Genomic DNA, 15741 nt, shown 5'->3' on the forward strand with positions numbered 1-15741 from the left:
GATGTTTGATGGACATTTGCCAAGTATCATTCTAACACACTTCCTGTACTTTATATAATGCCTTACCCCTGCAAACTTACTCCACAGAAGTCCCACTGATCATTACACTATTAATTTAATTTATATTGTTCTTCCCTTGCTTTCAGTGGGATTGTTCCCAGAATAAGAGCCTTGCTGTACAAAGATGCAAAGTCATAATCCAGCTCCTGCTGAATACAGCTGTGAGCAGTTATTGTGCATGTCTTTGAATTTAGTATTATGTAAGCTTCCTTTGGCTCACCCATGTGGAGAAATATTAAAATAAATTAACATTTCACTGGCTCTCTAATTGGAAGTGTCTGTTCGAAACAAATATGTTTATCAAACAGTTTGACTGGGAAAATACATTACTGTAGCTGCAGTTACCCAAATTACATGCTGTCTAAAGCAAAAAGGGCAAAAGCCATCTGGCTCCATATAACTTACATTTTCTAGACAGCTTGCAGCTGGTTCTGATTAAGCAGCATCTCAGTACTCCCAGAGATCTATTTTTAACTCTGCAACTTTATTTTTAGTGCTCGCACATCCAAGGCACATGGTGTTTACATTAATAAATGAACAACCACCTACAGTTAAGAAAAGCTTTGTGCAATTCTTGTGGCACACTCACTGCACAACATAGATGGATGGTTAAATAAAACATCATGTGTTCTAACTAAAGAGACCTGCCCCACCTCTTGGCTATTTACAGGACTGCAGAAACCATCTCTGGAGGGCTTGAAGGGCAGGAAGACAGTGATAGACAAAAGGATGATTTACATCTTCTGAAGTAACACCGGGTGGTATGTTCTAGAAAGAGAGTACATATCTCTTGGCCCAACCCTCCTCAGAAAAATATATATCTTTTTTTTTTTTAAACGGAATAATTATCAATATACAGTTCAGAATGACTGAAATCTGCCGCTAAAGCCCTGAAACTGTCAGAACAGTGGATGCTGCAAGCACAGGAAGCTTTAGCAGAATTTTTAATTTTTTTTTATAGATAGACACACATACATACACACACAGAGTTTACAGATAATTTTTGATTGTAAAATACCAGATCATTCCTGTACCATTGAAACACCCCTTTCTCAAGGATATTGAACACATGCACCAGAAAGGTTAAATGTACAACATGTTTTCTGATTCTTTTTTAAGGTCTCTATATTTTCTTTCCACGGTATCACTGAACTCCAATATCATAACTGGGGGGTTGGGGGGAGGCTAAGATCAATAACCAGCTATAATGAAGTTAGACATAGTTAATCTAAAGCTAAACCATGCTTCAATTTAAAAGATTAATTCCATTTTGCATGTACTTGCAACCTATTCTATTGCACAGACTACTATGTACGTTCAACCTCCTCCCCCTCTGGCTCTTTACTCTTCCAAACCAAAGCAAGTAGCTGCACCAGACAGCGTGAGTTGTCAAAGGGCCTTGCTAGCACTGTTCACAACAGTATGCCCCCAGAATTTGGTTCTGGACGGTTATACCGAAAGAATTATTAATCCTGAAAGTAAAAGATTTTTACTACTTCCAGAAACACTTCCCAGAGGTAAGAAGACACAAAACATAAGAGAAGTAACCCAGATTTCCTTTTAACGTGCAATTAAAAGAATTTGCTCTTCCAGTCCATATCCACTAAGCGACATCACTAATGTAACAGACTTTGAAACTAGTGCCAGCTAAACACCTTAGAATCCCATCAGCAGGAATGTTTTCAGCACCATAAAGTACTGACTAGCTGTAAAATCTTAGCCAATTTTGAAACAAATCTCCATTTCAGCAGCTAGGCATGCAGAGTACCAGAGAAGCTGGTCCCAGTTCCCTTGTGATACTGAGGACCAGTGCGAAATGGAAGGGAAGCTATTTCCCCAGGAAGTTCTTTCAAAAAATCTTTTCCTTACTCACCCTTTAGACACACTTATTCTCATGTATTCTAAGGGTTTTGCATGTGTCTTCTCTATATGCCTTTTTTCTTATGTCCTTGTTCCATATTCTTTTAAGCGAAGTCCAGTGTTTTCCCCCTCCATGGCTCTTAATGTCTCCGCTCTATTTCATTTTCGCTTCTTTATGTTGCTTTCAAGCCACCATGTCACTGTCTTTCTTCTTAATCCTCCTCTGCGTGCAAATGTTGCATTTGTTTCATTATTCAGTTGACTGGCTGGGGAGTTTCCTACTGAAAGGACCACGTTATTAAATTCCAATGTACACAGATCTGCACCCCAAAGTCAGCCACTGCAGCTGTGTCTCCCTTCCAGAGAAATGAATGGCATCTCCACAAGTCTATAGGCACTCCTAATCAGCTAATCAAAATCAAAACATCATTTGTCAATCTATCACAGATTCCTTGGATGGTAATGGCTTAAGGAGTACTCCCAGGAACATGCTTTCTTGCATGTTTTGCGAGGGATGGCAAATAGACCTCTCAAGTGTATGCAATAACATGGTGCAAAAGGAATGTCCTAATATACCAGTCTGAAAAGCTAAAATGTTGATGAAGTCACAGAAATAGCACAGGGAAAGGTGATGCAGTATTTAATATAGCAACACTGTGTGTTTTGAGTTCCTCTCTTCTACTCTTTACAAAATAGCTGAATAGAAAACACAAAGTACTCTGTGGCTATTTCAGGATTTTCCTGACTTACCTTACATGTACTTGTGAATTTGTCAACAAAAAAAATTGTCTAGGGTAACTGCTGAATGTTTCAATAGAGAAAAAAAGACATCAGGACCGGAGGCAGCTTTTGAGCCTTATAAAAGAAAGCTCTCTGCACCCACAGCAACTACTGAAAGCTGAGCTGGGGACGACAACGCAGAAAGAATCGCATCTTGCTGATACCATCCAGGGAGTCTTTCTACTGTGCCTTTTGCAACCAGACTTGTCTATCTGGCATTGGCCTCTTTAGCCACCAGTGTGCTTGTAGCAAATGTGGGTACAGTCCTTCCCAAATCTTCATTCACGAAGCCTAGCCATGATGATGATATTCACTTTAAGTCACTAAAGATATACTTCAAGGCTACAGAAACAGCTGCAAGCACCTTAGGGGGAACTGTGAAAGATATCTGATGTCTGCTTTCTTCATGTAGCTTAAAGTTTGTGTATTGTGCACTGGCCTTTACTGCAGGGTACTGCCTCAAAATAATACTGTTTCAAAATACAGTGTAGATTTTTTTTTAATACAACTGATATGAGTCACACAACACAGAGCATACACAACACTTCGTTGTCTTCATACTTACAGAAAACCTTTTTATCCTGTACCATGCCTCAGATCTGTAATCCATTGAGAATTTTCCACTCGGGTCAGATAATTCTCCATTTCCCAGTGTAGGAAATCAAGAATACAGACAACATGAAACTTGGATAAATTAACAACACAAACATTCAATTTTGAAAAACCTGTAAACTCTTTTCTGCACAGCACAGATGCAGCCTTAAAGAGCAGTACACAGACGAAGCCACGTGTGATGAGTTGTCATCTACATCACTCATACCATGGCAATGTCCTGCAGTCAAGCACTGAGGGGTGCAAACCCTTATTAATCCATAATCCAGACAACTGAGAGTAACTGCAAATCCAGGGATATTAAGAAATGAGAGATTAATAAACAATAAGTACTTGCATAGTTTTACTTTTATGTACCAGAAATTCTCCTGTCACTTCCAGGTGGTACGTTAAGAATCTAAGAGAAAATTGAAAACAAAAAGAGATTCAAAATTTTGATCTACAAAAAAAGGCTAAAGAAATTTATTTTTACAATCTAGTAAAGAGAAGACTGAAAAGAAACACTAACAAATGCTACCCTAAGAGAAGAACACTGAACAAGTGAGGGGGAGAAATAGCATGGCAGATGTCACTAGTTCTTATGTCTTCAGATCAAACAGCAGTTAATTACAATTGGTAATAAAGGGAACTTTGGGTAGGAATTCAGAAATTTTAAAACAGCTCAGTGCTTTGTTTTGGCAGAAACTGCCAAAATGCCAAACCAGAAATTTTAAACTCAAAATATCCCATGTATAATGAATGGGAGTTTTGTCCAACCCTCTCAGATTGCCTTCCTTTCTGCCAGAATTTCTAGCCACAGACCAGTACCTGAAGGAGACTCCACTCTTGGACAGACATTGAGGTTGACACCATCGACAACCTGCATCACAGCCCCTAGAACTACAGTCCACACCAAAACTGGGCATTACCCCAGGACCCCTGGCAGCTGCCCAGTTTTGTCATAACTAAGAAAATGTAAAAATGGAAGAGAGGGAGGGAGGGAGGGAGGAAGAAAGGAAGAAAGGAAGGAAGGAAGGAAAGAAGGAAAGTGTTATCTAGGTATTACATGACAATCCTCTCCTGCAGAAAGTAACAGTCCAAAACAAGATCTTTTGTGTTAATCTGTTTTAAACCTCATTAAACTTTCAAAAGAAATTCTGAGTTTACAAATCTTGCATATCTAAATGCAATGCTAAACAGAAACAGATATAACTAGTAGAAATATAAACAAAAAGAGTAGAAACCTTGTGTTTCTAAGTAAAATCACACATGGAAATAGGTCATCAAGGGGGACCTTGGAACTCACTGTGGTGTTAGCATTTAAAACTGAAATTTGTCTAGTCTTCTTAGAGATGATAATTAAAAAAAAAAAAAAGTCCAGAGGCAGGTCCAAATTATGAGTTTGGTTCACCAGATACAACAAGAGTTTGGATCTACCCACAACGTACACATCATCGCCTGAAGTAAAGTATGACCCACCCACCTCCAATTTAAATCATACCTTGAGCTCCCTTTAGACATTCATTTGCTAAACGCTACAAAGCAGTGCTTAATTTCTAGACTAAGATATTCCATACACTCTAACATTTTAGACTTTGTAATGAAGTTTTGAAATTGCCACCAGCTTCCAAATCAAGGTGCAGTGAAATAGTCCTGCTTTTTCTGAGTTACCGAATCTGCAAATTACCTGTTATAAGTGTTATAATTATCACTGCAGAAACACTTATTCTGCAGAAACACATCTGGGCTGCCAGAGACAAAATTAGGAGGTGGTGTGTGGGTGGGAAAACACTAAAAGTTGGCAAACACGTCTTTTTTAGGGTATTCAATATAATCAACATTCATGCAGCAAACCTACCAAATGAAGAAAGTAAAATAAAGGTTTTATTCATGGTGCTTTATCTAACTTTCTGTATAATGCAATATTCTAGAAACATAGCCTTACAAAAAATGTAGCTCTTATAAATTCATATAGGACAATATTAATTCCATAAGCTTTCAACAAACCATATTTCATATACTCCTAACTGCTTTGTGTTGCATATATCTTAACGGCTGTGAAAGAATGCCTGGCGGGCAGATGCTGATCTATCACTTTAAAAGTGGTATGCTGTATAACAGACAATGTGACCTTGTTGGTCATTTCTTTCAGCTATAGAGTTCAAAAACAAAAATGTTCACTCAGCGTCCAAATTCTGCGTAGACAGAACTGTGAACTCTTAAAATCCATAAAAAGCCAGTAAAGTGAAGATGTGTGAAGAAGTCCTTAGTATTTCTCTCCAGCTTTTCCTAGGTCTAGGCAGTCCCATTAGACAGTTTTGGAGGCTGACCATACTTCTCCTGCTCAAAGACCACTCATGATCCTTTCTTTTCAATGTAGGATGAGTTAAACACACTTTTTCTCTTCCCTCTTCCTTCCTTACCTTGCCAAGACCATTGATTGTGTGGCTATGTAGTAAACCACAATGAGAAACCGATCCAGGCTAAAACCAACTTTTTTCTTGGGAATAGCTGAGCCTGGATCAGTTCCTGAATCCGTTTCGTTCTGTGGCCACACAAATAAGCATACCTGGCACAACTGAGCAGTTGTGAAAAGTGAGAACAATGGGCAGGCAGTCACTAGAGCTGCTTATTCTGGCACTGCCACTGAAAAAGTCATTTCTCAAAATGTAACCTCCCCTTGTGGAGGAACTGTGCAGTTCCCTGGCTAGCAATCTCCCACCTGCTCTCCTACCCTAGAGGTGACTCTGTCCTGTCTTCTCCCCCCACTAAGACAAACACACAGCAATGAGTCTTGACAACACATCATTTGGTAAGTGATTCAAGCGACACAGCTATCTGATGAGTAAAATCACTCAGGAGGTAAAGTGTGTTTGCATCAATGCAGGGAAACATGAGCATCTTTCACACAACTTGTATTTTCACACATAAAGAACCCTGCTAATAAGGACACTGTAAAAGGATTTTTGTTGCTTTTATCTGCACACAGCAACAGCAATTCTCCAAATTGAAATGTGAGGATTGACACAGACAAGAATTAGGAAAGCAGCTGATTTGCCAAACAGAATATAGCAATGAAGCACCTGGAGAGACCAAATTTTACTTTATAGACTCTGAGCTATATTAATCAGGTCTTCTCAAAAACACAATACCCCGAATGCAGTCCCCTTCTCCCCTAGGACGTGGACCACATGGAAATGGCACAAATGACACATGTCAACTGCTGAAATCACATGGAGACAGGACATTTCTTTTATTGAGCTACTTCAGATTCTGACTTGATTTGGAATTACAAAATATTTTTGTTCCCAGAGCAATTTCCTATACTTAGGGATGGCTTTACAGGTTAAGCTAAGGAGTTTGCTTCACGTAAAGCCAAGCTTTCATAAGGCAATGCAGGATGCTTCCATTGTGTAAGCTTCCAGCAAGCACAATGACTTTAGGATTACAGACAGTAAAATAATAAAAGCAGAGTTGGTTAAATATTTCCTGTGAGACTGGAATACAAACTTCTAAGTTTGGAGGCTTTCCAAACTCAGAGTGATAGCAGACTTCTATTCAGTAAAAACACATGAAAATTTTGTCATACACTTAGTGACAATCAAAGCAACTTCTAGATGGCTGTTGGGATTTATAGTTTGAAAGGATGAGTCAGATGAGGAATTAGTCTCCCCACCATTATCCAGCATAATCCAATGGTTAATTATCAACACTGCTATAAAACACTGTATTTTCACTCTATAGAGAGAATGCAATCCTCTGATCTGCCTTTCCTAAGGTCACTCAAAGTAACATATACATTTACCTATTTAAAGTTCACTAGACTCCAGTGAAAGTGTAACTGTGCCATCTTGGTTTAATGAACTAATCATAGTAAAAATTATGATAACTCTAAAAGACAGTGAAATACTGTGTTTTGTTAATGGACAATAAATTTGATGGCTATTTCTAGAGGTGCATGTTCTAAGTGAACACTGAGGATAAATTATGTACTTAAAATGAGAAAATGTTTTCACCTCTAATTTAAACAAGCCATTCTGAAGAATCTTTATAAGCTTTATAAAGCTTTCAAGATTTATTCCCAGAAAGCTAATTTAGCTGTTGAAGTGCTAGTGGTCAAAAAGTCAGACCAGTGCTTTGACTACACAGACCAACAAAACAGTTATTTTTAAAGAGAAATTCTCAGACAAAACCATTTGGTAGCCAATATTAACAACTGATTCCTGAAAGAAAAAAAGCAAGATAGTTCTAATCTTCAAGCACAGTATCTGTTTGAATAGATAGGAATTTTTTATGTATGCATAGGTTAAAGTTTTTATCACCTTAAAGCACTGCAAATTCATAGCAAAAAATACTCTTCAGAGCTGTTTTCTTCAGTTAAGTTGAATCTGCAGAAAGTAGTAACTAATTCCACAACACACTGTCTAGGCGTTGTCATTATTTATTCGCTTAAAACCTGAAGAGTTAGCACAAAATAATAGACTTTCATGAACATGTGCAAGTGTAAGTACACAAATAAGGGCAGAACGATGACACTTTAATGCTTTGATTATCAGTTTTAGTTGTAAGTGGTGTAAATTACTTCTAAGTAAGTAGCTCAATGTATTTACAAATTTTAATTACTAGCAAGTGAACAAGATGATGCTTTCTTATCCAATGCATGCACAGAGCATTTTATTCATTATTTGGTAGTCTTATACATTAAATCCCCAGTGGTAGAACACATTTTGAATCCAAATTTTTCACTCAAGCTAGTGAATTGTTGGGATTTTACCTAGAAATACCTAGGTAAGGATGTCAGGCTTAAATTATTATGAGAAAAATACAGAGAGAGTCTGTACAGCAATGACTTTTACATTTCATGAGGGCAAAACTAAGATTTATGTCAGACTGAAGCTATTTTGGAGTTCTGTAAGGAGATTCAAGAGGTCAAAATCTGAGCTGAACATCTGAGTCGTGTTTTGCATTGAAAGTTAAAAAAAAGCAGGGAGTGCTGTGGGGGAAGAATCCTTCTTTTATACACTTCATTATGGCTGAGCTTGTAGATTTTATTTTTTTCCTTTTTGATATCTTAAAGAGCTGCAGTACTCTGTCATACATAGACAGATAGACATAGATAACATAACTATTAATCCTGAAAGTTACTAGGCCATACTCAGTGAATTCACCAAATACATATCTAATCCAGCCTGTGATGTATTCCTCTTTTAATCATGGAAAAGTAATCACAAAGTCATCACAAGAAACAAATGTATACTATTCCTTCAGTCTACAGTCAGATATCCAAAAAGACCCATGCACTTACCTTTCATGGAACTAAAACACCTGTCAAAGCAGACCCATGTATGAAGAATAGGTTTTAGCCTTCTGGTATTTCATTTACTACTTTTTTTTTTTAGACTGAAAGTTCTCATAAATCTTTTAACCAAAAAACTGACAAATACATTTTCAAGTAACATACATGAGTATTTATCAAAATATTCATCTGTTCACAGAATCTAATGCTGGTGCAGAGACAGTTACTGGACTGCAACATAACCTTTCACTGCATTTTAGTTTTAAAACCATAGTGAAAATAGCATTTTGGAACATTTTCTATACTTAGCCTTTACTAATATGAGGAAAATTATTTGTAAAAATGCAGAGCAAAGCAGAACAAAGAAACAGGGGGAGTCAACTTCACAGTGAGGAAAAATAAGCTATTTCTCATGAGGAACAAACAAATGCCTATCAAAGTAATTCATAATCAAGATGATAGAAAAGTGATCCAGAAGTAGGAACTTGCAGAATTTAGCACACAACTCCTTTCTCTTCTCACTCAGTTTATTAAGAAATATCACTTTCTATTGCCTACAGCAACAGGCAGCTCGTAGAAGGTACTAAAGACCTGAAAAAACAAGTAATGTTGTTGAAGAGCAGAAAGAAGTTTGGACAGGGATTTCCAAAACATTATATATCAGACTTGGATTTTAATTCAGTTATTACCAATAGCTAAAAGAGCTGATTTCATGTAGGTGTAGGTAAGTAACCTAGACACATTTTGAACTTGTTCTGTTCAGCAGCAGGCACATGTTGATACACTTTTGAAAAACAAGGACAGTGAAAAGTAATTCCATGAACAACTTTAGTGGTTTTGGTGTTTTGTTTTTTAATAGAATTAACTTCATTTAACTATTCTAATATTGCTTTTAATTTCAAGGTGAAAAGTAAAGCACAAAATCTGAAAGATCTGGGTGATGGGAGAGGCAAACGGTAGAAGAAATGAAATCTCTCTGGACTCACTCCCCTTCTCAGGTTACAAAAAGAAAACCTATGATCTCTATCTTCACAGAAATATCTATAATTCACCCTTCCCCATAGATGCTGTTTTTCTTTGAAAAATCTGAATAATGAATATTGTATTAAAGCAACACATGATTTAAATGAAGCAAGATTATATTTCAAAGTACTGGAGAGTTAGAGACAGACAACTGCAAAATACACCTGTGAGTATATTAATTCACCACTGGGTGAATTGCATCCTTGCGGCCAGGATGGCCAATGATATCCTGGAGTGCACAGGGTGTGGTAGAGTGTGGCAAGGTCAAAGGAGGTGATCCTCCCCCTCTACTTGGCCCTAGTGAGGCCACATCTGGAGTACTATGTCCAGTTCTGGGCTCCCCAGTACAGGAAAGGTAAGGAGCCACTGGAGAGGGTCTAGCAGAGGCCACAAAGATGATTAAGGGACTGAAGCATCTCTTATGAGAAGAGACTGAGGGAGCTGGGCCCGTTTAGTCTGGAGAAGACTGAGGTGGGAACTCATTAATGCACATAAATATCTCACACGCAGCTGCCAAGAGGATGGTGCCAGACTCTTTTCAGTGGTGCCCAGTGACAGGATGAGGAGTAATGGTCATAAACTAAAACACAAGAAGTTCAATATCAACGTGAGGAAGGAACTTCTTTACATTGAGGGTGGCAGAGCACTGGAACAGGCTGCCCCGGGATGTCATGGAGTGTCCCTCTCTGGAAACATTAAAAACCTGTGTAACCTGCTCTAGGTGACCCTGCCTTGGCAGGGGGGTTGGATGACAAGATCTCCAGAAGCCCCTTCTAACCCTAACAATTCTATGATTCTGTGAAATAAATATTTTCTTGTTCTGTCCAATGCTTTTTATGAACAGCAATCAGTTCAGAACATGCAACGGCAACAGAATGTAAACATTTCCTTAATGATCTTACAATTTATAACAAAGCAAACATCAGTACCTTTCCCTGCTGGGATTCAGTATTTACTTTACAGCCCTACAGATTAGCAAGAACCTGGTCCCTGAAGGTTCAGAGAGCTGGGATCAACCTAAGAGGCTACAATGTTGTTGCAAGTAGATGTTGCTAAGCTGGAAACCCCTTCATTGCATCATACAACATAAAGAAATACTTACGTGCATTGGTGCTGTGAACAAAATCTATCCAAAGAGGTTCCTCAAATAGCGTTTGAATAAAACGTGCAGAATTTTTTACTTGTTCCACATCAGGTCTTTCAATGGGCTTTCCAACAATTTAGGTATGAAGGGAAAGCTATTCTAAGGAATATGTATTTTTCTTCACTTAGCACATTACATTATAAAACCACAGAAATCGGGCATAGTGCACACAATCTTTGAACCTTCTACAACATTTCAGAATTTTTCATTGACAGAACAAGCCAGCCATGAAGTGGACAGGCCTATGCCATTCATCTACAGAGTACCACTGCTTTACAAGTTTGCCTCTTGCTTTTTCTTCATTTTTTTTTCTGAAAGTATACTTATCTTTCGTGAAAACAGCACGTATGAATGTACATACACAAGTTCTATATATATATGTGGGATAGATAAACAGAACAAAACGTACATTTACCATTTTGTTGTAACTTACAACCATGACCCAAAATGAAAATGCTTACAATATATTATGAAAATTTTCATGTCTTAGGTACCAGACACATAGATTGGTATTCAAATGAGGTAGCATTCCTGGTGTTACACAACAGAAAAAGAGTGGGTTTAAATATGTTAATACTGTTTGTATACTGTATGTGCCTAAAGTTTGCTGCTTAGAAATTATTTTAAACTGCCCTAACCACTGGCTGTAACTGAATATAGCAACCTATTCCTTGAAGAAGCTCAAGATTCTCAGGACTAAAAAAGAAAAAGCACAAAACCCTCAACTCAGACAGTACTAGACACATCTCAATTAGGCTTTTGCAACTTAAACTATGTGCCATTAATGCCAGAACTGCCTTTCAGCTTGTTCCAGGCACACCAGCACAGGAACAAGCTGCTCATGTCACTGCCAATCCATTAATTTTTCTTTTGGAATACTAGGGATACTTCCTCAACTACTGGAGTGTCTTACAAGTGAAACAAGTACATCCTGATATATATTTTAAACCTAAGTAAGAAGTTGAATCACAGGAATCACAGAGTCACAAAATAGTTTGGATTGGAAGGGACAGTCCTTCCACCTCCTCATCTCATAAGGTTAACCTTCATAAAAAGCAAACCACGGGAGAAAGAAAAAGAAGCAATAAAAATTGCCATGGGACAAAGACATATTAGCCATATAGGAAAAAATGCATATGCTTGAATAGGACTGGAAAAGGGGAACTCAGTTACTGTGGATGCAATAAGAAAACTTGGCAATTTTTATCTCCTAAAAAATTCTGATCAAGTGTTAACTGCTCACAGAATGTAGGAGACCTCTCCTATCACTGTATTCCCTATCAGTCCATTACAGTGACCACACTGGAACCAGAAATTTGAATGACTGCCAAAAGGTGATAGAACACTGCACAAAACACATCTCAGATTCCCTCAATCGGGAGACAGAAGAGATGTCACGTGGAGACAGTCATTCTCCTTTAGTCCATAGCATTTACTTTAAGCAGGATGCGAGACTTAAGTCCAAATAAATTCTGCCTCATTTCCCTTTCACTGAGGGAAAGAAAAATGAGAATCCCATGGCTGACACTGCCCTTGCATACTGCATTTCTGCACATGTCACAGAGGTGTTTTGAAATAGTAGCTGAAGCAACTCATGGATTTCAGAGGCAAACTCTAATGATGGGGGACACCAAGGACTAGATTTAAAGATATTTAGGCTCCTACTAAAAGCCATGATTCTGAAATGTCTAAATACCTTTACAAGTAATCTGATCATATTGAATGTTTCTTATTTCTTGTATTAGATTTAGTCTGTAGAAACAGATAGTAAATATGCATTCATGTTTGCTGTCTTCTTTCTTCATAGTAATAAGAGCATTGGAAAATTTATTTTCTTTTTGTAAGAGACAATTTCATTTTGGCCTATTTCCACAGACTACATCTAATAGAAAAGAAGAAACGTTAGAAAGATACCCAGTCGACTGAAGTATCTTGGCATTTGAACTGCAAGTTAGGAAAGTACAGTATTATTTCATATTAGGCACCACTGCGATAGAGATAAAGACATGATTTTCTGCTGAAGCCCTGTCATGTCTTGTATGGATAATTCGCTGAATGCACCAAACTGCACTGTAAGAAAAAGACGCCAAGGCTGAAATCCAGCTATGTTTGACTCTATTTCATGTAAAAGCAGTTATTGCCAGTTTTCAATACTACAATCAACAATTCTCCAAAGGTCCTCACTGAAATAAATTTCTATCAGATAGGGCATCTACAGATAAATACACCTTAAAAAGTATGGCAGTGTTTTCCCTGATGCTTTTATAAGCTGTTTGCACAAAACCGAAGCAGGCTTAAAATAAGCCACCTGTAAAGGGTTATTTTACCAACAGTACTAGAAATAAATACTTCAAGTGTGGGTGAACAAAGTGCGAACCATATGGGATGTTGCACAGATTTGAACTGGGGACTCTCGCTCCCCAAAAGAACTGAAGTCAAGGCATGTTCCATATGCATCTTGGAAGTTTAAACACTGTGTACAGCTACTGATCATTCCCTTTCTATCAGGTGAACCTGCAGTAAATTCATTTTGCAGGCATTAGATAAAGCAGGATAAGAGATCACTGTTAATTACATATATTTAAAGGATGAAGCTCTGCAGAGAATGCCCATTATGGGCAAATATGACTTTGGACCCCAAAAGAAAAATAACAGAATACCATTCACAGTCTTTTTTTCTAAAGAAGCAATTGTGCAAGGCAGAAAATAATGACTAATTACTAATACGGGTAACTAAAATGTTATAAAATGCCTATTCATGTCCAATCATGACTAATCAGTTTATTAATAAAAACCACAAAAATGTTTTAAATGCACTGTAGTATCATGCTGGCTTTACAATTCAACTGTGACAAGTTATCCCCAAAATAGCCTTTTATGTCTGTATAGCCATTGTCCTGCTTTATCATATCATATCATATGAAGTGCAGTTGGTATATCAGTCACTTGCCAAATTCATTTCATCGACACAAAGAATTATGTACTTTCTAGTACAGCACAGAGTTCTGCAGGAGCAAGGTATAAATACAAACAAACTGACCTGGTGTTGTGGAGCTCATTGTTCTTAATGGAATGGTATCTTGTAGACAGTGTAGAGAAGTCGTTGAGATTTTGAGATTTTTCCAGAAGCGGGGTAAATCTGAGTAAAGTAAAGAAGAAAAAACACCTTTGACTATACACTGACAACATAATATTTTTAATAGGTTATAATTATGTCAAACACACTTAAACAGAACTATATTTAAAATCTCTCACCCTGAAGGTTCTTTCTATCATGTACATTTTGCTGCAAATCCAAGAGCTCATGAACACTGAAAACAAGAATAACATTTAGAAATCCTCAAGCTTCAGAGCAGTCCAGATTCAAATAGAAATTTGCATTACAGTCCATCAATAGTCACATAAGAATACCAGAAAGTGAAAGGATGAACTGGTCCTTTCCCTTTCCTCTATGATCAGGGCACTATACAAAATAGAAAACTTGAGGAAGAAATATCTGGGTTATATCCTGATGGTTTAATTCATAGTTTTACTCTTACTGTAGATGTCTGCAGTCAGCATCGAAACATGAATGTGCAGAAACAGATCTGCATTCAAAAGTCTTTCTGGAATAGCTACTACTTCTGTAAGCTCCCATGTTTAAACAGCTCATGAATAGAACTTGTTGAAATAATTAGCATAGTTGAATGGATCTCCCACGACTAGCTAATGAAATCTCTGACACCACGAAGATAGTTGCTAATAGTGTGGGCTGCTCAAGAGTAGGGCAAGGAAGGTTCTGCAATTTGGCTGAATCCTTTCACAGTCCTGTGACTTTCTCAGTTCAATGCAGAAGCAGAGGCAAAAATGTTCCTCTAATACTCCCATCTGCTGAAAGTTAAAAGCTGCAGAGAAGAGGCTTTCAGGGAACTAAAATATATTTTCATTCAAGCATGATATAAACAGCATCATGAGAAAGAAGAGAAGGTTGTAGTGCATTATGACTGTGACTATCCTATTCAGCCACTGCTCCTAAAGCATCTAAATAGTCAAAGATATTCTTAGTGCTGAATATTTTAGCAGCTTTTGTCACTTTTTTTAAAGCACCAACTGCACATTTAGTTTCAAGCTGAGCTCAGCCAAATTCCAGATAGTAAATTACATTTTAACCAAGTATAATCGCTTAAGTTTAGCATCATTATCATTCAAGAAAGGTAAATCACACATTTAAGTAACTTCTGCGTTTATGCCCCATAAAGCAAGCTGGACATACACTCCTCAAATAGGGATGACATCTGGACAAATCCAGCACTCCAACAGACAGCACCTGTAAAACCAAAATTCATACTTCATGAAAATCCTAATTACTTTCCCTTGCTTACCTGACGTGTCAAAATTCATCAAATACCAGATGGAACTGCTATTAAACTGAACAGACTCTACAGTTAATCTAATCCAAAACCTGCATTTGGGCACATCCTTACTTTGACTGAGGCAGGTGTACAGCTCCAAGATCCATCAATATAAGGACAATCAACACGCAATTGAGGAGTTTTAAGATTCTACTTGATTTTAGAGAGCTCATTATTATCTTAGCAGCTACAAAGATCGTGAAAAAATACTTTCCAGTGAATCCAACATCCATTCATTCAGTATCCAGCCCCAGCTGGGACTGTGCAGTATGTTTCAGAAAGTAGAGAATGAACATTAATGCTTCACCTATGGACTTTACAAGAGTAAATTTTCAGTATACGTTTAAAGTAAACATAATACATAATATTTTTGGGTATTAGGAAAATTGTGGGTATTAGAATTTGACAATATTCTAATATTCTAAATTCACTTACAGTCACAATAGCTAAAACTATAATTATGTGTAAGTTTCATTTTGCATAGACCCTCCCACCCCAATGGATATTTGAAGCTAGTATGACCAGAGGACATGTAGTCAGTTCAGACTGCACTCTCAGACGGCTAAGCTTTCTCCTCACAAACAAATCTTTACCTT

General features: G+C 37.5%; 1 protein-coding gene across 9 annotated transcripts in view; it reads right to left on the reverse strand.

Moving 5' to 3' along the window:
- The window catches only part of HDAC9 (histone deacetylase 9), a 459183-nt gene that overhangs the window by 410466 nt on the left and 32976 nt on the right, over nucleotides 1-15741 (reverse strand). For 8 of the 9 annotated variants that reach the window (XM_027738932.2, XM_027738931.2, XM_027738930.2 and 5 more), the window contains exon 2: nucleotides 13795-13893. In XM_027738932.2, coding sequence (XP_027594733.2) covers nucleotides 13795-13813 — 19 coding nt within the window. In that variant the 5' untranslated portion in view covers nucleotides 13814-13893. Of the gene's footprint in view, nucleotides 1-13794; nucleotides 13894-14009; nucleotides 14031-15741 lie in introns of those variants that run through there. The other variant, XM_039388610.1, reaches the window with a different exon arrangement.

This window comes from Pipra filicauda, unplaced genomic scaffold (genome assembly GCF_003945595.2).
Source record: "Pipra filicauda isolate LSUMZ 115617 unplaced genomic scaffold, ASM394559v2 scaffold66_size7647185_pilon, whole genome shotgun sequence".
NCBI classification, from domain to species: Eukaryota; Metazoa; Chordata; class Aves; order Passeriformes; family Pipridae; genus Pipra; species Pipra filicauda.